This window comes from Cynocephalus volans, chromosome 8 (assembly GCF_027409185.1).
Source record: "Cynocephalus volans isolate mCynVol1 chromosome 8, mCynVol1.pri, whole genome shotgun sequence".
NCBI classification, from domain to species: domain Eukaryota; kingdom Metazoa; phylum Chordata; class Mammalia; order Dermoptera; family Cynocephalidae; genus Cynocephalus; species Cynocephalus volans.
Window position 1 is genome coordinate 13,195,499 of NC_084467.1, and position 22,785 is coordinate 13,218,283.

Below are 22,785 nucleotides of genomic sequence, written 5' to 3' on the forward strand. Positions count from 1 at the left end.
TCAGACAACCTGGGTCTGAAGGTCTGCAGGCATGAGCTGCCTAATAAAGTAGTGATGAAGGAGTTCTGACTCCACCTGCTCCTCCCCACCTGCCCCACCCCCACAGCCACCAGGAAGCTTCAGTGGAGAAAATCAGTCACACCTGGGCATACCTTAATAAGGGGGTGGATTGGTGCGACCCCGACCCCATAACAGGGGAGGGCAGGGCGAGCCCTAGGGTCATTTGAGGTCGCTGTGCTCAGTGAGGGTAGTGGTGCAGGCCTGAGGGTGGTCAGCTTGGAGGACCACAACATGTCCTTCCAGAGCATCATCCGCCTGTCCCTGGACAGACCTGCCCATGCTGTTTGTGTGCTGGGCATGGAGATCTGCTTGGATCTCAGTGGGTGAGGCATAGGGGGTGCTCTGCCAGGACCAGCTGGGGGGTGGGCCTGGGCAGGGAGTGGGGGCTTCTCTTCTTTGCATGTTACAGTCGGTCCCTCCTGGTTCCTGCACATGGGGGTCTCAGTGTGGAGGCGACCTGCTCTCAGCAGGCCCTGTCTTCCCCAGAGTTACAGTGCAGACCTCCTGAGTCCCATACCCTGCTGTTCCCTGCAGGCATTCCTTGTGGCTCAGAAAAATAACTCTTCCCTCCTTGAGATTTGGTGGTTGGGGGCTCATAAATAAGCTGTAGCTTTAGAAACTTCTAGAGCATCTGTAGGAGGGTGGGGTCTGGACTGGAGCTTGTCAGAGGGAAAACACAGGGGCCCTGGGAGAAGTGGGTAGCAGGAGTAAGGCTGAAGTTGTTAGGTCTCCAAAGCCTCCCTGAGCGGCAGGCCTCTGCCTCAGCACCCTGGGGAGAATAAGAACTTGGGGTCCGGCCCCCACCATGCCAGATACTTTCTAGGCTGAGAAGGTGAGTCTCCTGTGCCCTGAAGTCTGTCTCCTTGTCCGGCAAACCAGGTGTGCCCCGCAGAAGTGCGAGTCCTTCACCATCCGTGGCTCTGGGGGGGTCCTGATCGACGTCTCCAACACGGTAATTACGGAGGAGGAGAATGCCACTGTCTGGTGTCCTCTGTTGGATCCCACGTACGTGCTAGTGAAGATGATATCACCCAGCCCTGCTGTGGATGAGGATAAAGTAAGCCTGGGGAAGAAGTGAGGGGGCATCTCCCATGGGTGGGACCGAGTGCAACCGCTGGGTTCTCCCTCCCGACAGCTGACAGGCTCTGAATGTGTGAAAAACGTGGTGTTGGGTGTTTTGCATGTCTGACCTTACTCCGTGCTTGCAACACACCTGTGAGGTAGGCACTGTATGACCCCTCTTTACAGATGAAGAAACTGAGGCACTGAGTGAGGGGAGTGCCCTACCCCAGCTGGTAACGAGCTGAACCAGGATTCAAGCTGAGCGTGCCTGTGCCTGCCCTGTGTGCTCCTGACACAAGGCTGTGCTAGCTTCCAGTCTAGCTGCTGTTCAAGTCTGGCTTAAAGTTTTAGCAATGTCTCAAATGGACTTCTTGGCTATGGCAGTCCTTCTAGAAGGTAGAAATCTTAATGAAGTCTAAGAGCTAATATGTACTAAATGCATGCTGTATACTAGATAATCTTGAATTACGTTTATGGGGTTGGCCTCTGCCGTCACTTTACAAATGAGGAAACTGAGGCACAGAGTGCTGTAGCTAAACCTAAAAAGCAAAACTAGAGTGGGGTAGACCCAGGATTTGAGGCCAAGTCTGTGCTGTTTCTCCTGGGCGAGCTGTCTCCTTAGTGGGGCACCTGTGGGGAGGTTTGCCTCCACCTGGCAGAACAGGCTGCTAGTGTCACCGTGGACAAGGTGGCAGCAAACAGCCGTGGTGCTTCTGTGGTAGGAGCAGGCCATTTGTTCAGAGTGAGGTGGTCAGTCCCGGCTGCAGATAAGAATCACCGGGGTCTTTCTAACACCCAACACCAAGGCTCCACCTCCTACCAATTAAATCAGAACCTCTGGGAGTGTAGGACCCTGGCCTTTGTAGTTTAAAGCTCTCCAGCTGATTCCAATGTGGAGCCAGGAGCGAGAACCACCAAAGCAGCAGTCCAGGACTCGGGGGAGCTCACAGCAGGAGGACCTGCTAGAGTTGTCTGCTGGTGGTTGGCGGATGGTTGAGCTGGGATGGCAGATGGGTAATACACACACCCATCTATGCCCCGTGCCAAGGTGGGCAATTCCCTAAGAGGCAAGCGGTACACTTAGATAAGAACTAAGAATCTTCTAGATGAGAACTGAGGCCCTGATGTGTCCCAGCTGAGCCCAGACCACCTGAGAACTGTTCTCTGCCCAGGGCTCAGCCTCCAGCACCATCAGGAGTGGTCAACAGAGTGAGATGCTGACCTTGGACTAAAGCTTCTGTTCAGGAACAGGTGGTGGATCCGTGCACAAAAACGTGGCCCTCACTAATGGCTGGATCTCTGCGTCATGATGAAGGCCTCATGGTCAGGGCCAATGGCTGAAGGACAGGTCTTCGTCTGAAGTATAAAGGCTGATGCAGGACACAGGAAAGACGGAGTTCCAATTCCTGCCCCACCTGGGTTGTCCTATTTCCTTTTGAGTGAGCAGATTAAGCCATCAGCCCCCATTTCCACACTGCCCACCTCATGGAATAACGGGTTGGGGTTCTGGGAGGGTGGGTATAGCAGGAAAGACATGTAGTGTGGTTTAAAGTTTGGGCTCCAGAGCTGGATAACCTGGCTTTAGATCCCATGCCACCCCTTTCTACCTCACTTCCTCTGCCTTCGGGGGTACATGTAGACCCCACCTGGATGGGCTGTTGTGAGCCTAAATGCAGAAGAGGTGGGAGGGATTGTGGCAGGTTTAAATGCTCAGGGGACTTAACTCTCAGTGCTAAGTGTGGTGCTGTGGTCCTTGTGATATAGGAGGTGCTCAGGTTTCAGGACTGGCCTCTGGGTTTCCAGCCTGAGGTCCCAGGCCCCCTCCTCTGAACTCTCCCCTGGAGAAAAGTTACTGTTGCCAATTAGACCTATTTTCAGCACTAACAGGGAAGATGAGACCACAGGGGCTGGCTTATGCAAATCCAGTGGCTGGGCATGCTCAATGGAGAGCACAGAATATTCTTGAATAAGCCTGGTGCATGTGAAAGGGTCTGACCAATGAACATGCTCCAAGAAGAGACTAAGTGAGCATTTGTAAGAGTACATGTTACATAATTGGGAGCCACCCCTTTAATTGAATATTCATTAGATAGAGAAACTATAAAAGCCAAATCCCAGCCAAAAGCAGGGCTGTTGCTCACTTTCCTGGAGGAAACCTGCTCTCTGCCAGCTGAGGCATGTATACCTTGATACTTTTGTATCACACTTACTTTCAGCAGGCGGCTGCTCACTCTCTTGATCCAGCCTGCACTTTGTACTGAACTTTAAATGTTTTTTTGTGTTAGACTTGATGTCTGTCCTGAACTTACTTTTGTCTTAGACTTGGCATGGACCCTGCTCAGTCTCTGGAGCTGTGCCACACTCTCGGTGGAACCTGCATTTCTTATCTGTTACATTAAACCTGTTCTCACTGTCTGCTGTGACTCTGCCCTTGAATCCTCTCCTGTGGTGCAGTCAAGAACCTGGTAAGAGGACTAGATGGCTTGTGGCCGACTGCTGGGCCCCCGGATCCTACCTCCGACATCACTTGTGCCAGCTCAGTGAGACATCGGAAGCTCAGGCTGTAACATGAGCCCGAGGTTACACGCCTAGACCTGGGCACGTGGCCCAGGGCTCTGCTCCTGACCCCTGCCCTCTGGTGCTCCCATGGGTTCTGGGCACTGTCTCCACAGGTTTTGGTCTCATATTATCGGCCCGACAAGGAAGTCCCTGCAGCCACTGCTGTGCTGTACCTGACTGGCATTGGTGAGTATTGCTCCCACCAGGAGCCTGGGGACAAGCCCACAGCTGGAGAGGAGGGTGGTCTTTGCAAAATCAGTAGGAGCTACGAGCGGTTCTCCCTGTAATAACATGCCTCCTATGGGTCCTAAATGGTTTAACTCAAGATACCCACCAACACAGTACCTCCTCAGAGCTCAGCCACTTCTCCCTTGTCCTCACTGCTGACCTGACTTCCTAGAATAGAAGCAACCAGGCCTTCCACGGGTTACTGTCGTCTAACCACCTACTCATGTCTGGTACCTACGTTCTGTGTCTGTTACATCTACTCTTAAACCTGATTTTATGTTGTCTTTAAACATTCTTCCACCTCCCTGCCCCTTGGAAGCTCTCTGTGTGTCCCTAATGTCTCCTCGCTTTCTCTTGAATCTCCTCAGATCAGACACCTGCCACCAACAGCTCTTCTTGAGGACTCTAGTAACTTCTACCTCACTAAGTCCAGTGGTTGACTCAAGTGATCTTCCTCTACCTTGACCTGTCAGCAGTACCTAACATAACTGGTTACCTTGTCCTGACTCATTCCACTTGGAATACTTTAGGGGTCCTGCCCTTGTCCCCCTGTTTCTTGGAGCCCTTTGCTGCATCTTTCATTGCCCCCAGCTGGTCAGGGCAGTGTTTCTGGGCTCAGGAAGCCTGTCATGTAGCCCTGCAGGTCATCTATAGACTATTCCCAAAACTTCCTCTAGCCAGGCATCTTCCTTAAACTTGACTTGGGTATTGCCTGTCCAGCATCACTTCTTGAATGTCTAAGACATCTCAAACGATGTATCCCAAATTGAACTGATTCTCTCTACCTCCTAAAACCCATTTTTCTGGTCTTCCCCATCACAGTAGATGGAAGCTCTCTCTTTCTAGCAGTTCAGACCAGTAACCTTGGTTTCAGCCTTATTCTCTTGCTCCATGTCAGTTCGTGGAGCTTGTTGGTGTTACCTTAAGTTTAGCTGGAATCCAGCAACTCACCGCTTCCAATGCTCACCCTGGTCCAAGCCACCGTCCCCTTTTGTCTGGATCACTGCCAGGTCTCCCAGTGGGGTTGGCTGCTTCCACACTTGACCTTCTCTGGGTCTAGTCTTGATGTGGCAGCCAGAGTGGCACATCTTTAAGAAGATATCAGTTTGAAGCCTCCCACCTGTTTCCATATTGCATGGATTAAAGCCAGAGTCGCTATTACCTGCAAAACCTCCTTGAGCCAGCCCCACCCTACCCCTGACCTCACGGCCTGTTACTCTTCTTTTTCATCCTACTCTGGGCACTATTGGCTTCTTTGACCCTTGAACTGCTACCTTCCTATTCCCTCTAGTGCCTTTTACCCCAGATATTAACACAAGTGATTTTCTTGCCTCCGTCAGGTCTCTGTTCACATTTCAGCTTAGACTTCTCTAATTATCTAAAACTGAAATACCCTTGCTCGGTGTCCCTCTCTGTTTCCCATGGCACTTATTACCATCAGGCATGATACGTATTTATTCACCCCCTGCCACACATGTGCTAATGTAAGATCTAAGGAGATGGGCCTCTGTCTTGCATGCTGCTATATCCCTAGGACCAAGAACAGAGCCTGGCTTGTGGCTGGCATCAGGTCCCTGAGCATCTGGGTGCCAGCTGCTGGGGAGGTCTGTGCTCATGGCTCTAACATTCCAGGTGGGAAATACTATGCCAGATGACAGCTATGAATGAAAAAGACTGGCATGAAGCCACGTGGTGGCCAGTTGTATGGTGGAAGGGACAGGAGGTGGTATGTAAGGCCTTAGGGGCAACTTCTATGGTGATGCTTGGGTGGAAGCCTGGATTCTTATGCTCTTAAGGGAGTTGGGATTGGCATGTACTGAGCCCTTCCTATGTCTTAGAGCACAAAGAGCTTTCCAGAAGGCTAGGGAGGTAGGCCTTCCAAGTAGGAATTGCCTGAATAGAAGCTGAGAGGCATAAGATGGCATCGAGACTACAAGGGACTGGTTTTGAGAGTTCTTGGGAGGTTAAGGTAGACATGTGAATACTTGGGCCTCTCCAGGCTGGCTCGTGAGAAGCAGCCACCTTTGAGGATGCTTCCTGCTCCTAAGCTGACAGCAGGCCAGAAGGCTGGATGGCCCCAGTGCCAGGTGTGGCAGCCCTATGGGGATTCCCTACAGCTTTGAGGTTCTATCCAGCTGGTCTAGGTCACTGAGACACACCCTTCCTTCCCATTTCAGAGGTCTCCTTGGAGGCAGACATCTACCGCAGTGGGCAAATTGGGACACCAAGCAACAAACAGGCTGACAAGGTGAGGCTTCCAGCAGAAGGGTACAGGGGCCGGTGAGCCAGACCTGGCCCACAGACCCACTTTGACCTTGAGAGTGTCTTGTAAGTCAAACTGCTGCAAATGCAAGTCAGAACTGTTGAAATACGTCTCTGGCTTGTTAAACGTAGTGTGTCCAGTGACACTAGGCTCCTGTCCTAGCCTGGCCATGCAGTTGACTAGAACAGTGAGCTGCAACCTTCAAGTGGGACATGTGTCTTCCAGTTTGCCTCCGTCCCTGCTTCCCCTAATACTGGACAGGGTGGGTAACTGGAAACCTGTGTCCACCTTTTCCCACTTCCTTAGCCCACTTACCTGATGCTGCCTTCCTGTTCCCACAGGTACTTGGCCTCACATTCTGTTCTAGGAGTCCCTTTTGCCCTGGAGAAAGGCATGGCCCTGCCTCCTCATGTGAGGTGGCATCTGAGAAGTAAAGGATTTCCTTGGCTTCCTCCTGAGCCAACATTTTTGTCTCATTTGCAGAAAAAATGGGTCTGGGGCCCCAGTGGTTCAGGTGCCATACTGCTTGTGAACTGCAGCCCTGCTGACATGAACCAGCTCATAGACAAGACCAAGAAAGTGTTCTCGTCAGAAGGTAAGACCTGAGACCATCTCCACCTGTCCTCCTCAGGTTCCCTTCTGCTCAGACCTCGCTGCCCCACCCCTCAGCATGTACAGATTCCCGGCTGATGGCCCTCTCTGGGCTGATCAAATCTTTTGTTGTGGCCTGATGCTGTATAACTGGGAAGGGAGATCTCACCTGATCTATGGGAACAGCATGGGTTTTGTTAGGTCAAACTGCTGCTTCCTGGCTGTGACCCTGAGTGTATTAACTTCCCTGATCTTGTTTTGCCACCTGTATAATGGGGATGATACAGTTGGCCTCACAGGGTGGTTGAGAAGACTAAATGAAGACAAAAGGAATGTATGAACTTCTTTCTAAAGATCCTCTTGTTGCCTGGGGCAGGAACCCTGGCAGTCTTAGGCAAAAGCAGTCAGGTCCTGACTTGTGGTTGGGACCAGGGTTCTAGGCCTTAGTAGGAGAAGGGGATGTCTTGACTGACACCAAGGCTGGAGGTGAACCCTCACTGGACAGACTGTGCCAGGCCATGTTTTACATGTTTGTGGGGACCACGGGATAAATGCCATCCTCACTCAGAAGTGGACTGGAGTTGGCAACTTGCTTGTGGCCGCATAAGGAACAGGCAGCCTGGGCCACAGCAAGAGGCAGAGGGTCTTGGTGCTCTGTATACAAATCGCCCACCCCTGTTCCTACTGCTTTCCTCCATCCCTGCAGTACTGGCCTCTAGAAGCCCCTGAACTTTTGCCTTGTCTTTTGCCCAGAAATAAAGAATCTGTCCCAGATGACACTGAATGTCCAGGGACCCAGCTGTATCCTAAAGAAATACCGACTGGTCCTCCACACCTCTAAGGAAGAGTCAAAGAAGGCGAAAGTCTACTGGCCCCAAAGTGAGTGTTCCTGTGCCAGCTCCAGCCTCACCTGTTCTTCCAACCTGCCGGGGTGGGTTGTGCCCACAGCCACTCCCAGCAGAGTCCCCATCAGAAGCCTACTGGAGACCTAAAGCTGCAGGTCAGGGCTGTTGGGGCTGGACTTGTATCCCTGGGACTCTCTGGCTGCCACTCTTGGCATAGACTAACTCTATATGCATGGGTGAGTTGTTGTACCTCCAAGCTGCTTTCTCCATCTGTAGAATAGGGGTGGTGATGCCTAGCCTGCAGGACTCTCATAGATGGAAGAAGAGAAATGCATAATAGCTAAAATGGTAGCTCTCATCTTACGTAGATTAGATAACCTCTTCTTCCAATAACTCCTGTCAGAAGAATCCATCTTAATTCTTAACCAAGATCCCATTATACTAAATCTCCAGAATTTAGAGGCCAAGAAGCCAGAAGGCAGCTTCAATAGCACCTATGTCCCAGCCACCACATTGTTCACTGCTCGTCTTTAGCCCTTACCTCCCTGGGAGCAGATGGCACGCCCTAGCCTACAGATGAAGGCCTGGAGGGCTGCTGGTTTACAAGGTAGACATGTTCAACTCCAGCACAAATGCCCTTACACAAGTCTTTTGACTTCCCTTAACTGGCTTAGTATTTAATGCCTCTACATATCTCAAATTGGGATTTAACTGTGCTTCTGGAGGCATATACCAGCATGCTACCTCTTAAAAAGCCACACTTCAGCTGGCGACTGGGGAGCCCTGCGGCATATGATGTGCTCGTTCTCGGGGGACCATCCCTTGCACTAGTGAGCATGCCTCTGCTACTTCCTCACCTGTGCTCAGGGAACTTGGCTTCTCCATCTCTTCTGCAGGCGCAGGTCACAGCTGGACTTGGAAGTGACCTATGACTAGTCAGAAAGGGCAGCCCAGTTGGATGTGGCTCTTCTACATGTGAGCAGGGAGTGAGCCTTAGAAGGCCGTGGGTCTAGGTCTGGTTCAGGCCATGAGGGTTACTCGGGCCCATGAGGCCTACAAGTACAGACCACCCTGAGGCAGGCTGGGCCATACGGTCCTTGGAGTCCATCCAGGAGGCCACCAACTCGTATAGCCTGCTAAAGATGCCACACTTCACATGGGTCATAGGGACTTTCTTCTTTTATTAAAAAAGCTTATTCAAGAATCTAGGACAGGGGAATACAGCACACTGTGTCTTAACGAGCCCCCCAGGTGACTCTGAAACATGCTAAAGCTTGAAGAACTAGTCAAAGATGTAGTGAAGCAGTCTGAAGAAACTTCCAGAGATAGAAAGCCAGAGCATAGGGCTCTAGAACAAAGTAAAGGAAGCTTTTCAGGAAGGCAGTGCTCACCCATGGCTAGTGCTGTTGATAGACTAAGATGCCAAAGCCAATGGTACAGTCATGGTCTTCAAAATAAGTTACTAGTGACCCTGACAAGGACAATGGGGAATAAAGGCCAGGTTGAAGTTGGCAGGCATGGTGAACAGAGACCGTGGAAGGAATTTGCCAGAAAGAGAAATGTGTGCTGGTAATAACTGGAAGGGCTGGTGTGGAGCTGGGGGCATCGGAGGCCTCTCAGCATGGTGGTTTCTCCCACTGCTCAGGTGCACGAGTGAGTTTTAAGGACCTGCTCTAACCAGAGGTGAAGCTTTCCCAGGCAAGCAAGTTGACAGGTTGTAGGAGTCGACAGCGTGTGCAAGGGAGTGGATATAGTGATGGGTCTTTCAAACTGAGAGGAGGAAAAGGAGTGAGGATGGAGGCTGGGAATCAGTAGTGGAAAGATCTGGGGCTGGGGTTGGAGAATCGTGAGGTGGGAGTCCAGGCGAGCTAAAGAGACCAGAAGGAGTTAAGTCTGTCTCGGCGATGGTGTGTAGTCCATGCCATGACCATTGAAATAGGCATCTGAGGTCAAGTGTAAGGTGGTACAGAACTAAAGTTCATTGGAATAAGGTCAAGGACATCAGAATGTCTGAATGGTCTGGTCTCTAGTGTCAAGTACCTGTGACGACAGTGGTGGAGGCAAGCCAGTGCTGGGCTGGCCCACAAGGGACAGGATAGCCGCCAGTTGCAACAAGGAAGGGGGGTGGGTGGCATGGTCTGTGTACGCCTCAAAGGGACCAGGATTTTTGAGCAATGAAGAGAAATGGTCTAGAAGTGCCAGTAAAGAGTGAAGACGGTGCCCACCCCACTGGTGGTACATGCCAGGTAGGAGACAGCTCAGCTCAGACTGTCAGTGTTCCCTCTGCCCTGAGGATCCAGCTCTGCAAGGATAAACACATTACCCACTCCCAAAGCCTGCTAGGGCAGGTGGACAGCTAGCCAAGAACAAAGCAGGAGCTGGGGGAGGCCTTTAAGATCAAGGGTAGGGAGAGTTGGAGGGTAGCTGAGCCCTGAGCAGCAACAGGGCCAGGCCTGTGAGCACTGAGGGCAGGAAGGACCTTCTGGGTAAAGGTGGCTGTGGTCCTGGGTCATGAGGCTCTGGCCTCCCCTTCTCCCCTTGCCTGTATAGTGAGGATAACAAGCACCTGCCTCGGAAGGGTTGTGACGATGCAAATGAATCCAAGTCTATGGCACCTTTCACAGTCCCCAGTGAGGCAGGTGCACCAGGCAGTGTTAGCTGTGCTTGAAAACAACCAACCAGATATGAGAGAAGGCCACGAGAGGGTCCGCCACAGGAAAAGACAGCTGGATAGGATCTTGTGGCAAGTAGACCATGACCCTCTCACCTTTCCCGCAGTGAATCACCTTCAGGTAGAACGGCCAAAGGGAGCCCAGGTCCCCAGGACAGTAGAAGGCCCTGGGGCCACAGCAGCTCTTGGGCTGGGTGGCAGCCAGCCATGATCCAATCCGTGTAATTGGGAACTCCGCAATGGGCTAGCTGACCCGTAGCAAGTTGAGGACTACGTCTGCATGCTGGGGAATTGCAGGGGTCCTGGTGGGGGAAACTGCCTTGTCCAGTCTCACCTCCATGTGGCCTGGCTTAGGGCCAGTGAAGAAGATTCCAGGCAGACTAGAGCAGGAGTCTGCACGGAGCATTTGCAGCTGGCCTGGCTGCCCTCACAGCCAGCCGTAGAAACAGGACTGAGGCCAGGCCTGTGGCCACCCAGAGCAAGCGGCAGCGCCTGACGCAGGGATGGCTGTGGCCATAGCAGCAGTCATCTGCTGAAACGTAGAAGAACTGGAGACAAAGGCAGCTGGCATATGCTGGGCAGACCTGAGGGTTTGCTGCCCAGATCTTTTAGGGTCTTGGTGGTCAAGATAAATCTAGTTCAGGATTCCCCCCACCCCCAAAACACTCCACCAGAAGCTTTAGACAGGAACAACCATGGTCAGGACTGCAGCTGCCCCATCAGAAGTAGAAGAGGAAGACAGATGGTCACAGGCCAGGCAAGAAGAAGTCTGAGTGGGCCAGATAGAAGAAGCTTGGTGGCCTTGGGTGAGGGTGATCTAGAGACATACGCTGTGTGTAGTCAACTTCCTTCTGGTCTCTTCTGTGCAGGGTTTTGTATGTAATGACCTAAAAACTAGAGAGAAATAGATTTCTTGTGTATAATCCCAAGAGTGCTCGGTTTCTATAGAAACCATCTACAGAGGTGTAATCTATCCAATACAGGTCTCACTGACTCTTCTGGTGTCAGTGTCTGACCTGCTCAGGTGAGTTTTCTAAGCCCACCTTAGTACACTCAGTTTCTCGCCTTTAGGACTTCATGATATTCTCCCAAAAGTTGGATTTGTGGGTCAAAGCGTGGAAACGCCTACCATGAGTCTACACGCTGGACCAAGTGCCTTGAAGGCAGGCATTGTCATCCAAGTCCCCACCTCTTGATGTGTAACAGGTCTTCAAAGTCTGCTGGTGAATAACTGCCCTTGTTTGTGAGCAGGTAGCTGGCTGTGCGCTCAGCTTTAAGTGCTATGAACACAGAGCAAGCCAGCAGCTCGGCTCCTGCTCTCCTGGAACTGCAGCCTGGGTTCTGACATGAGGAATGAGCTAATGCCCTTGGCCGTCCAGTGTGGTGACTGGCACGGGGCTACTTCACTTGCTTGTCTGTCCCTTTTCTCCTTCCTAGAAGATGGCTCCAGTACCTTTGAGCTGGTGCTGGGGCCTGGCCAGCATAGCCACACCTGGGCCCCTCTTGAGAACCAGCTGAAGGAGACCTTCTACATCGAAGCTCTTGAGTTCCCCTCCTCCACCTTCTCGGGCCTGATTTCCTACTCTGTCTCCCTGGTGGAAGAGTCTCAAGATCTGGTATGTCCCCAAGTAGACAAGGAGCCCTTAGACTAAAGAATAGGTATATGTGGTGGTGGGGAGAGTATCTCCCACAGGTGGGCAGAAGACAAGGGGGGACAAGGCTTGGGGGGTAGAGCTGGGGTTTTGGGAAAAAGCTGCAGAAGACAGGTAGGACACAGCGGTGGGTTGGGCTGAACCACTGGAGGCCTGGGGAGTGGTGAGAGGGGAGGGAATAGGTGTAGAACCAGGTCACTGACAGTGCCTTGTCTTATACTGCAGTCGATTCCAGAAACCCCAGTGTACAAAGATACAGTAGTATTCCGGGTAGCTCCCTGCATCTTTCTTCCCAGCACCCAGATGCCTCTAGAGGTGTACCTGTGCAGGTAAGAAACCCTCAGGCTGCCTGTAGGAGGCAGTTCTCATAACTAAAGCTCTCTTCCTGTATGCAGGGTGGGGTGGGCAAAGGTGATTAAATGTCTTACCAGGACAGTGAAACCCTCCAACCTGAGCTGCCTGGACTTACTTCAAGACAGTCACCTGATATGTGTCCGAGTTCTCCCAAAGCTAGGGACAGAGCAGTGAACAAGGTGGTCTCCCCCTCCCCCTAGCTCCGTTCTCATGGGGGTCAGATAGAAGGCATGATGTCGGGTGGTGTCACGGGCTATAAAATAGGGCACAGATGGAGTGGTAAGGACAAGAGGGTTCCAGGGACAGTATGGTGCCTGTGGAGCCCAAAGAGAACAGGTAAGAGTAGAAGGGGGCAGAAGGGGACGGGGCCAGCACGAGCAGGGCCTAGTGCACCCTGGCTATTGGGGCAAGGCCTCTGGGGCTGTAAAAGACCCCGAGCGTGGTGGCTTAAAGCCACCTTTCCCTCACCTGGATGCCTGTAGGTAGAAGGGTGGCGCTGTTTCCCCCATCGTCACTTAGGGGCCCTGGTTACTTTCAGTCTTGTGATGCTTTTCCCTGGTGACATCTTCATCTTTATGATAGAGCCTGGGCAGGGGCACTTCCTAGGCCCTAGGAAGGGGAAAGAACCCACGTCTAGGCAAAACTGCCCATGCGTTGCTGCTGAGGGTCCAGAAGTCTGAACCACTCCTGCTCCTGGGCCAGCAGCCTGCGGAGGCACGGGGCCACGCCCAGCTGCAGAGGGGCCAGCAACAGGCTCTCGCTTTGTGGCCATGGCCTACGGAGAAGGGGAGAGAGGATCCTGGCAGGTGCAGCCAGTGCGAAACCACCAAGAGTTCTGTCTGCACCATCACTCTGACCATGTGGGGAATCGGGTATGAATAAAAGGCAGGAGACACAGCAGCGCTCAGGCCAGGGTGGTAAAAGCACAGCGGTGAGACCCAGGATCATTGCCGACTCCATACCAGCCACCTCCAGTTACTACGGCCGCCCATCTCCTCTCTGGCAGTTTCCTTACTTGAAGATGCTTTCTAAGGTAGGAGGCGAAGGATAATGCTGATAGGAAGGATCCAGCAGAGAAGGGGAGAACTGACAGGAGGGAAAAGGTGGCCGCAGAAACCCAGTAGGGTAGGACGGGTGTAAAAGGACTGGCTGGCCTCAGTGGGCACAAGGCCAGCTCGCCACTGTTCCAGGAGGGAGCACAGAGAACTAAAGAGACGTCAGGAGGGCAGGACTATGCTAAGGATGACTTAGAGAGACCAGTCACATGGGCTTCTCTCAAGCTGTTCTCAGTAACTTGAGTTCTAGGAGATAACAGAACTGGGTCTAACTGGGGTTGGGGGTTTTGCCAGGCAAATACGCCCAAGGAGGACAAGGGTGTAACCAAAGATGTGGCACAGAGTCATGCTGGGCGGAGAAAGTGAAGCAGGGATGGGAGAAAACAGTCAAGGGCCAGAGTCCAGGGACTAGAAGGGGTGACAGGGAGAATGGAGGTCGTGGGGCCAGGTGTTAAATCAAGCTTTTGGAGGTGGCATGGCCACTGGGATAGGAGGTTAAGGCAGGGTGGAAAATAAGATCTTGTGAAGGATCTAAAGAGGCAGCTTATCTACGTGTGGGGGTGGGGGGTTACTGAGGACAGTAGAAGCAGCAGCAGGAAGTCAGGTGAGAACAGAATGGTTGACCCAGTGTCATGGGAGGGTAGCATGTGCTGCAGCTGAGGGCGTGTGCGACACAGGCCATGGTCATAAAGAAGGGAGATGTCCTGGATGTAGCAATAAGTGGCAAGGCCTCCGTGTCCCTCCAGACCCAGTGGGGCATAGGAGACAAAGAGCTCTTCTGGGGCAGGGCTGCTGGGGAGTGGGGCCCACAGGGACACCAGGTTTCAGGATGAGAAGGGAGGATCTCAAAGACCTAAAAGGATTTTGCTGGTAACAGATACTCCAGATCTTTCTACTTTGTCTTTTGTGTCTAAAGGCAGAGGTGGTTCACTCACAGGTGTTCCTGAAACCTGCTGTCCCATCAGGCCTGGTTTTCAGGCCCAGCTTAGCCACAGGTGACCCATGAGAGAGGGCTCCACATTGTCTCAGTAAACACCCTCAGACTGTTCCCGACCTTGTCAGGCTGGCCAGCTCACCGTAGCCTCTGCATAGACCCAACAGACAGGTTATTTGGAGAAGCAGCATAGAATGACAATATAAGCCATGGACCTGAAACCAGAATAGAATCCCAAGTTTGACACTTCCCAGTGGTGTAATCTTGCCGACAGTCAATTCTTGAAGATCTACTTGTTTGTAACTTAGGTGGTCTTAATATTAGTCTCAAACATCACTGTTCACCCTCAACTAGGAGGGGATACCACTGTGACTCCATGAGCCTGGTGCTGTGTGTCACAGCACTGAGACCCTGGGGTTCAAGACCCACCCCATGCCACACATATGAACATGACAACCTTGTTGGCCATCTCACGGGGGCACCCAGCTTCTAGACCTCTGAGGATAAACATAGCCCCCTTGGGGAAAGAATTAGTAACACCTCTGGGTGGGCTGAGGTGGGAGATCGTGGAGATGGGGGAGAAGGGCACGTGTAAAAGATGACCGAGAGGGAAGGGCGGAGCAGGCTTCTAGCCCCTGCCGTGGTTGCCTGACACGGGCATTTCTGGACCTGACTCTGCCGTGAGCTAAACTGAGGGATGCTAGACAAGGTGGGCTCTGAGGTTGGGAGGACAGTTGCCCTGCTTACCCCATAGGTGGGGTCCATAACCTCATGACTGAAGGAGGTGCTCTCCCTGCCCTGGGACAGAAAGTTCACGACCACGGAGGGAGCCTCAGAGGCCTCTCCAGAGCTGGCTTATTTCCCGTGGCAGAGAACTGCAGCTCCAGGGCTTTGTGAACACAGTGGCAGAGCTGAGCGAGAGGAGTAACAGCCAGGTGGCATCCGTCTACGAGGACCCCAACCGCCTGGGCAGGTGGCTCCAGGTAACACCCCCCCACACACACACCACCTGCAGGGGAGGGGCGGGAGGACTCGGTATGTACCACATACCAGGAACTTCACAGGCTGGCTTGACCTTCAAGGCAGACCTGAGCCTCGCTAGTCCTGGTGACTAGCCAGGCTGTTTGCCGTCTTTTAGAACTTCAGTGAAGGCTCAGATGAAATGACTTGCCCCAGGTGTCTTAAGGGTCTGTTGCCTTTGGCTATAGGCTGTCAGGGCTGGGACCACCCTAGGATCCTGCCTGACCCTGCAGAGCACTGAGGCTGGAGCCTAACCCGGACTCCACTTCTGGAGCTCTCTTCTCCATAAATGCTCAGATTATGGTATGCTGGCTGTGTCATTCTAAGTGCTAGAGGTAAAACAAACGGGACAGACACTGCCCCTGCTGTAAGGAGGACAGAACTCCAAGTGCTGTGAAAGAAAAACGAGATCAGTTACTAGAGCAAATCAGGCAGTTTGGGTAGTCAGGAAAATCCTCAAAAGAGGCTTAAGGAAACAAGGCGGTGGCCCTGTGAAGACCGGGGATGGGGGCAGATTAGAAGCAGGGGCCCCTCGGGCACAGGGGCAGCAGACATGAAAATGGTGATGTGGGGTGTGCTTGGAGGATTTGTGTAATGGAAGGGCCAGTGTGGCCAGATCATAGTTAACAAAGGTCAGAGGTAGGCGAGAGCTACGTTATGCATCAGGGACCTTCTAAGCCGAGGTATGGAATGGAAATGAATCCAAAGCAAGATGGGAAGATTCAAAGGCATGAATCCAGATGAACGAGTACAATTAAGGCTCAAAGATCTTTCTGGCTGAGATGTAGGGAACAGATCTCAGGAGGGGCAAAAATAGAAAAGGGGAAACTGGTTGGAAGGTACTGCAGTGGCACAGGGGGGAGATCACGGTGTCTTCCAGGTGGTCCCAGAGATGAGGTGATTTGAAACATACATGAGGTAGAGCCAATTATTAATGGGTCACGTGTGGTAGAAGAGAAGGGAGAATCTGGATGACTCAAGTTTTAAGCCTGAATAGAAGGGGTGACGTCTGAGCTGGGTTTTGAGGGCTGAGCCGGAGCTGGCAGGGAGGAGGAGGGGTTCTTGAGCACCTGTCTCTGGAGGTGGCCTATGCCCAGGCCCCATGTGGCCAGCACGCAGGGCAGGAAAGAGGATGCAGTGAGACAACTTCAGCCTGTTTCTGTCTCTTGCAGGACGAGATGGCCTTCTGCTACACGCAGGCTCCCCACAAGACGATTTCCTTGATCCTTGACACCCCTCGGGCCGTCATGCTCGAAGACTTTCCCATGAAATACTCACTGGTGTGGGGCTTGGTTTAGCGGAGCTGACCTTGGTCCAACCTCTCAGGCCTGGCTCCTATCTAGAAGTGAAGGGGCACCCAGGGGACAGAGGGTCCAGGTGGAGGGAATGTGAGAGTCTACCTGAGAGTCTAGATTAAGGATAAGACTAAGGCTCAAAGGTAATCTCTCCTAATACCCCTGTGCCCTGGCTGGGTCTCCTTCCAGAGCCCTGGTGTTGGCTATGCATTCCAGTCCACTGAGGACCATAGAGTGGCCAGCATGGATTCCATCGGGAATTTGATGGTGTCTCCGCCTGTCAAAGTCCAAGGCAAAGAGTATCCCCTAGGCAGGCTCCTCATTGGCAGCAGCTTTTACCCCAGGTGAGCCCTAGAGACCAGATGGTGGCCAGCTGCCTTACAACTAAAGGAAAGGACCCCGCTAGCTCACCTGGCTTCTACCTGCTTCCTATGTGATCTTGGCAGGCCATCTTCTGTTGACCATTTCTTAAGGGTATTTAAGTCTTTGATTCATATAGGAGACTAAAGGTAGAAAATAGTTTTTTGAGTGATCCCAGGGTTTAAGCTGACATAAGCTAAGTGCAACTGGCTTATTGACTGGTGGGATGTTAGTTTCACAAGACATGTGGTTAAACTTCTTGGTGGCCATTTATCTAAAACCAGCAGATACTTGTGTCCTAGGGTTCAGTCTGTTTAGAATCACTTGATTCAGTCGTGAGTTGGGTCGGAGTAAAGGATTCTTAACCACCCCAGCCCCTATAGTCCAGCCACTTCCACCCAGTGGTCAGAGCAGCCAGTTACCCAGAAGTAGCCTGAGACCCACCAAGTAGTGGGCAGCCAACCCTGGCCACGCTGGCTCAAGGGCCTTTCTTTCCATCTTCCTTCCAGCATGGAGGGCCGGGCCATGAGTAAGACCCTCCGAGACTTCCTCTGTGCCCAGCAGGTCCAGGCCCCGGTGGAACTCTTCTCAGACTGGCTGATGACCGGCCACATGGACGAGTTCATGTGCTTCATCCCCACAGACAACACGGAGGGCAGAAAGGTCTGTGTTGGCTGGAAAGGGTGTGTCCGACCGTGTCTCCTGTGCCTTCTGCCTGAGATCCCCAGAAGCTGGCTTCTGATCCTACTTCTGTCATCCAGGGCTTCCAGCTGCTCCTGGCCAGCCCCAGCTCCTGCTATAAACTTTTCCGAAAGCAGCAGCAAGAGGGCTACGGGGGTGCGCTGATGTTTGATGAGGTTAGAGGTGATCAGCTCCTCTCTAATGGTAAGGGAGAGCAGAGTACCTTCTTCCCCAGGCCCCCTTTCTAGACCGTCACTCTACTTGGCTACCCTGGGTAGAAAGGATCCCCAGGAAACCGAAGAGCTGATGGAATTACCATATTAGAACATTTTGTTCTATTTTAGGGCTATTCTGGTGGTGTTAGGACAATAGGCCAGAAGTTCTAGGATGGCCGAGAAACTGCTAGAATGTATGTGAAAGGGACTTAATTATCCCAGGGATGGCCCCAGCTGCGAGGAAAACATACTAATAGTGCCAGTGTCTGAGCTTATTCAGAGAACATTGGGTTAAGTACTTGGGCATTGGGACTGTCTGGGTCTCCTGATCCTTCTTTAGGAGACACGTAAGCGGACAAGCAGAAATGGTGTGGCTGGTGCCATAGCACTTCTGATCTAAATGCTGTGGGAACACAGGGACATTATGTCCCCAGGAAAGGGGTGGGGTATTGGAATATTTTCTAGACCCTCAATACTCAGTGTGGTCTGAGGACCAGCAGTTTCAGTACCACCTGGGAGCTGGAAGTGGAGGATTCCTGCCCTACTTCAGACCTCTTGAATGTCTTTGGGGTGGGGCCCACGAGACTTCTGGTCCTAGAAGCACCATGGAAGGGGACATCTATTGAGCATGAGCCACATGCCAAGGGCCTGTCAGCTCTGAGGTAACATACCAACTGAATTGGGCATCCCTGTCCCAAAGATTAGGAGCAAAGCTAATGTCACCAGTCAAGGTTGCAGGTAGAAGGTGACCAGGTCATATAATGCAGAGATACCCATCTGAGGTGAGCAGGGGCCAATATCACCATGTCAATGTGTTTTAGGCTGCCTTCCTCAAAGCCTAGCATAGGCTGCTCCCTCTCATACCAGGGACAGAGTGGCCAGTGGCAATAAAAGTCCTGCCTGGGCTTTCTGGTGTGGACCTTGGTCAGTCCTCAGATACAAGAAATTGAACCCATGGGAGGGGAGGGAAGTAGGGAGGTCCCTGGAGACTAGCCAGGCCATTCAGCATAGTCACTGGCCCAAGAATACCCTAGGTGGCTATGCCCAGGGTCTGAGTGTGCCTAGCTCTGGGCCGTATTGCCCACTCCCTGACCTATAGGCCTGCCCACCCTCTCCTTCCTCCTACAGGGAGGGAGGCCAGAACCATCGATCAACTTCTTGCTGATGAAAGCTTGAGAAAGCAGAATGAATATGTGGAGGTAGGGACCAAGGATGTGGGGGACTTTCTCCAAGATGGGGCTGGCACTGCAGGCCCTGCAGTAAGGTTCTGACCTGCTCCTACTTGGGGTGGGAGGATCTGCCATTTCCTCTGGATCCTGATACAGGCCTGGATCTGGGGCTATGGCCAGTTGTAAACCAGCATAGGGAGGTTAGAGGAGGAACAGGAGAGTCATGTCTCTGGAACCAAAGATAAGGCAAATGCACCTTACGCTTGAAAGAGACCAGAAAGCATATGGTAACAAACAACCTTACAAGGTGCTAACCAAAGATGGCTGAGGGCCTGGATCTGGACTCCTGGGGTGAGCTGTGGACACGGAGAACGGGGGATGGCATGTCAAGGAGAGTTAGAGATTCTGCTTGCTTAGCAGCTTTTAAAATGTACTGTCCTCCTTGGAGAGGCCCACTCCCCTACTTGTCTAAGAAGCTCTTAGTATCAGACTCAGAAGTAGACCAGGTCCTTAATGTTTCCTGAGTGAAGGGGCCATCACGGAAGGCCTGACCTGGTGTTCAGGGTCACCAGGCCTTCAGAAATTTTAGAATATGCTTCATTGGCTGTGAGAAAAGCACAGGGTCCCCAGAAGAGAGTATCCAACTCCTAGAAGGTGAAGCTGAGAAGGGCAATTTCTTGCTCAAGGTCACACAGAGCAAAACTGCTTTTTGCTCACCGGGTCCCTATTGCTCCTAGACAAGGAGAGTTTCACAGCATGCAGTACCCTGACCTTTGTAAGAATAGGGGTCTCCTGGCACAGCAGGATGGGGACCAGCGGAGTATGGGGCAAAGACAGCATCTCCGAGCCCCTGATGACAGACATCCTAGGTGTGGTGGCCGTGAGTCTGCATCATATCTCAAGACCTGGGGAGATGCTCAGGTGTTGGGCTTCAGCTGGTCTGAGTGGGGAAGTGCCCCAGGGGTGAGGGACAGCTGCTCAGGTCCCTTCCTGAGGAAGGAAGAAGAGCACAGTGTCTAGGCCTTGAGGGCTCGCTCTTGCCCTCCCCAGCCCTCTGCCATTGCCCAGGTCCCCCACTCTGGGCAGGATTAAGGGTTAAAGGGGCCACGTGTTACAGTAGGGTCAGGACTAGTAGCTGCATCAACACTGACCAGCTGTGGGATCCTGGCCCCTCACACCAGGCCCTTTCTCTGAGTCCCCACTTCCCCTTGAAAAGGAGACCATGCCTGCTTCAGAGAAGGCCGGCAGGGCCTGCAAGGTGGCTGCGCAGTCAGTGATGAGAAGGTGGCAGCTGCTTCCGGCCACTGCCCATCTTCGGTGGAGGAGGAGGAAGGAGGCTTCTCGATTCCTGAGGAGCTCACTTCTCTCCCTACAGAAGTGTATTGGCTTAAACCGTGACATTCTGAAGAGGGAGCTGGGCCTGGTGGAGAGTGACATTCTCGATGTCCCCCAGCTCTTCTGTTTGGAGCTACTGACTAACGTCCCCTCCGACCAGCAGACCAGGAAACCTTTTGCGAGGCCATACTTCCCTGACCTGGTGAGGACACGGGTGGTCTGGGAGTCCCTGGCTGGTACCAGTGCTGTCTTATGTCAGGTGACTTCTGTCCATCTTTCATATTTCGATTCTTCCCCAAAGAGGCTTCTCTCACCACTCCTCACACCTACACCCGGGGGCTGTGTCGGGCTCCTGTCTCTCTCCCAGAGGGCTACACTGGGCTGCAGGGCTCAGGACACAGCAGACCACGGTGCCTACAAGGAAGTGAGGTGCGGGCCCTGCCCTCCCTCTGTTAGGGAAGTCCCAGCCCAGGGAGCAGGTGAGCTGGGCCTAAAGGCTGGGTGACTCCCAAGCAGCTGTCCTGGGCCAAGTGCTATAGGGCCTCAGTCAGCTAATCCTCAATCAGAAGGGGTAGACCCGTGAGGCGCACTTCAGAGATGGGGATGCCAGAGTCAAGGCTGCCGAGCCATCTGCTGGCAGTGAGACCTTGAACAGGGTCCAGAGCAGCAGCGTCTGGTACATGGAGGTGCTCAAACATGTAGAATAATGTTCTATTTCTACAGAGTCTAAACCAGAAGTGGGGTAGTGGGAGACAGGGTTTGAGGAGGTGATTACAGGCAATCCTGCTATGCCAACGGCAGCTTACATCTGACTCTTCTCACACAGCCACCATGACCTATTGTAGGCATTTTAAATGAATTCTGAGGCACTTCAGTGTATCAGTTCCTTAAACACTTGCAGACCTCCTCTCCAGGCCCTGGGGACTACTGGACAATCAGGCACGGGTATCTTCCAACCTTATCAGATCAGTGTGGCCCTCTAGGCGTGAGACAGGAGCCCGACACAGCCCCTCAGTGTAAGTGTGAGGAGTGGCAGGAGAAGCCTCTTTGGGGAAGAATCAATATGAAAGATGGAAAGAAGTCACCTGACACAGCTGGGCCGAGGGGAGAACATGCTAGCAGAGGCAGCAGGAATATGGCACGTCTGAGAGTAAAAGCCAGGACGATAGAAATATAGTAGAAACTGGGGAGTCTGTAAAGCCAGATGGTAGCCAAGCAGGACATTGGTCTTGCTATTGAGAAACACACTGGGAGTTATCGGAGGGTTAAGCAGAAGCCAGCTGGATTTTGTTCTGGTTCATGACGTTTGCATGAGCACAGGCCTGGGGAATGGGGTCTCTGCCTGCTATTGCTGGTCTGGCCCAACCACACAGAGGTGGTGGCTGGGTTTCCCTTGTGCTTAACCCTATGGCTCTCCTGACTTGGAAGAAGGTAGGGGGCCTTTCTTCGTGTCTCTGAGCCCTGTCCATGCCTCACCCACCCTGTCTCTCTAACAGCTGCAGATGATTGTGATGGGCAAGAATCTGGGGATCCCCAAGCCTTTTGGGCCCCAAATCAAGGGTACCTGCTGCCTAGAAGAAAAGATCTGCCAGTTGCTAGAGCCCCTGGGCTTCAAGTGCATCTTCATTGATGACTTTGACTGCTACCTGACCAACATTGGAGACTTCTGTGCCTGTGCCAACATCCGCCGGGTGCCCTTTGCCTTCAAATGGTGGAAGATGGAGCCTTAGACTCAGGCCCTGGAGCTGCTGGCTCTGCCCCAGCGTGAACGGCCCAGTGTTTCATGCAGCAACATGATTTCCTGCCTAGTTTAAGGGGCTACAGAGTCAAGGCAGTACACCCCTTCCTTGCCCTGTTCATCAGATCCAGTAGAGTGGCAAATGCTACCAGCTCGAACCCCCCAAGGGGAGGGGGGAGATGGAAAACTGTCTTCAGCTAAGACGTGTTCACTAAATTAGCCAATAAAGCTCTAGCTGTTCTGAATGCATTTTTGGCTGTAGCCCCTTTGTTCTGGGGAAGGAGTGATGGCTGAGGATAAAAAGCTTGGCTACCCATGGTGGCCCCCTTGTGCAGGGACAGGGATGTGGCCAGATGTTGAGCTGTTGTCGCTCCCTAACTTCTTTGTAGGAGGAAGTAGTTGGACTCAGATCATTCAAATGCTTCTCCAAGCACCTGACAATTTGGATCCAGATTCCAGAGCCCAATGTGACAGACTCCAGGCTGGGGGAAGGGAGGCCTCCCCCCCCGGGCCTGGTAGGAGCTGGAGGAGGCAGGCCCGGGTCGGGGAGTGGCGCCACGCCTTGTGGGCAGCTGCTTTCAGCAGGCAGAGGCTCTCGTCTCCTTGGGGGTCTGCAGCTGTGGCCTGAGGGACAAGGTATGGTAGGGGCAGACCCGGGCTGACTTGTTAAGCCTGAAGTGCCCAGGAGAGGGCCCAAA

General features: G+C 52.8%; 1 protein-coding gene across 1 annotated transcript; it reads left to right on the plus strand.

Annotated features, from left to right (window-relative positions):
- Positions 1–273: 273 nt before the first annotated feature.
- PADI6 (peptidyl arginine deiminase 6) lies at positions 274–22,079 on the plus strand. The gene is made up of 16 exons (XM_063106932.1): positions 274–383; positions 940–1,117; positions 3,795–3,867; positions 6,087–6,157; positions 6,656–6,767; positions 7,517–7,642; positions 11,717–11,895; positions 12,157–12,260; positions 15,146–15,257; positions 16,467–16,574; positions 16,779–16,933; positions 17,459–17,612; positions 17,711–17,834; positions 18,974–19,044; positions 20,390–20,551; positions 21,846–22,079. Exons 1-16 carry the CDS (start codon positions 292–294, stop codon positions 22,077–22,079), a joined length of 2,055 nt encoding a protein of 684 aa, XP_062963002.1. The 5' UTR covers positions 274–291.
- Positions 22,080–22,785: the final 706 nt, after the last annotated feature.

What these genes read in the sequence shown, in the direction of transcription:
- PADI6 (XM_063106932.1), top strand. Translation starts at nt 292, where the DNA reads ATGTCCTTCCAGAGCATCATCCGCCTGTCCCTGGACAGACCTGCCCAT. An exon ending in GAAAGTGTTCTCGTCAGAAG is followed by an intron (nt 6,768 to 7,516) that starts GTAAGACCTGAG and finishes TCTTTTGCCCAG; the next exon opens with AAATAAAGAATCTGTCCCAG. An exon ending in GCCTGGGCAGGTGGCTCCAG is followed by an intron (nt 15,258 to 16,466) that starts GTAACACCCCCC and finishes TGTCTCTTGCAG; the next exon opens with GACGAGATGGCCTTCTGCTA.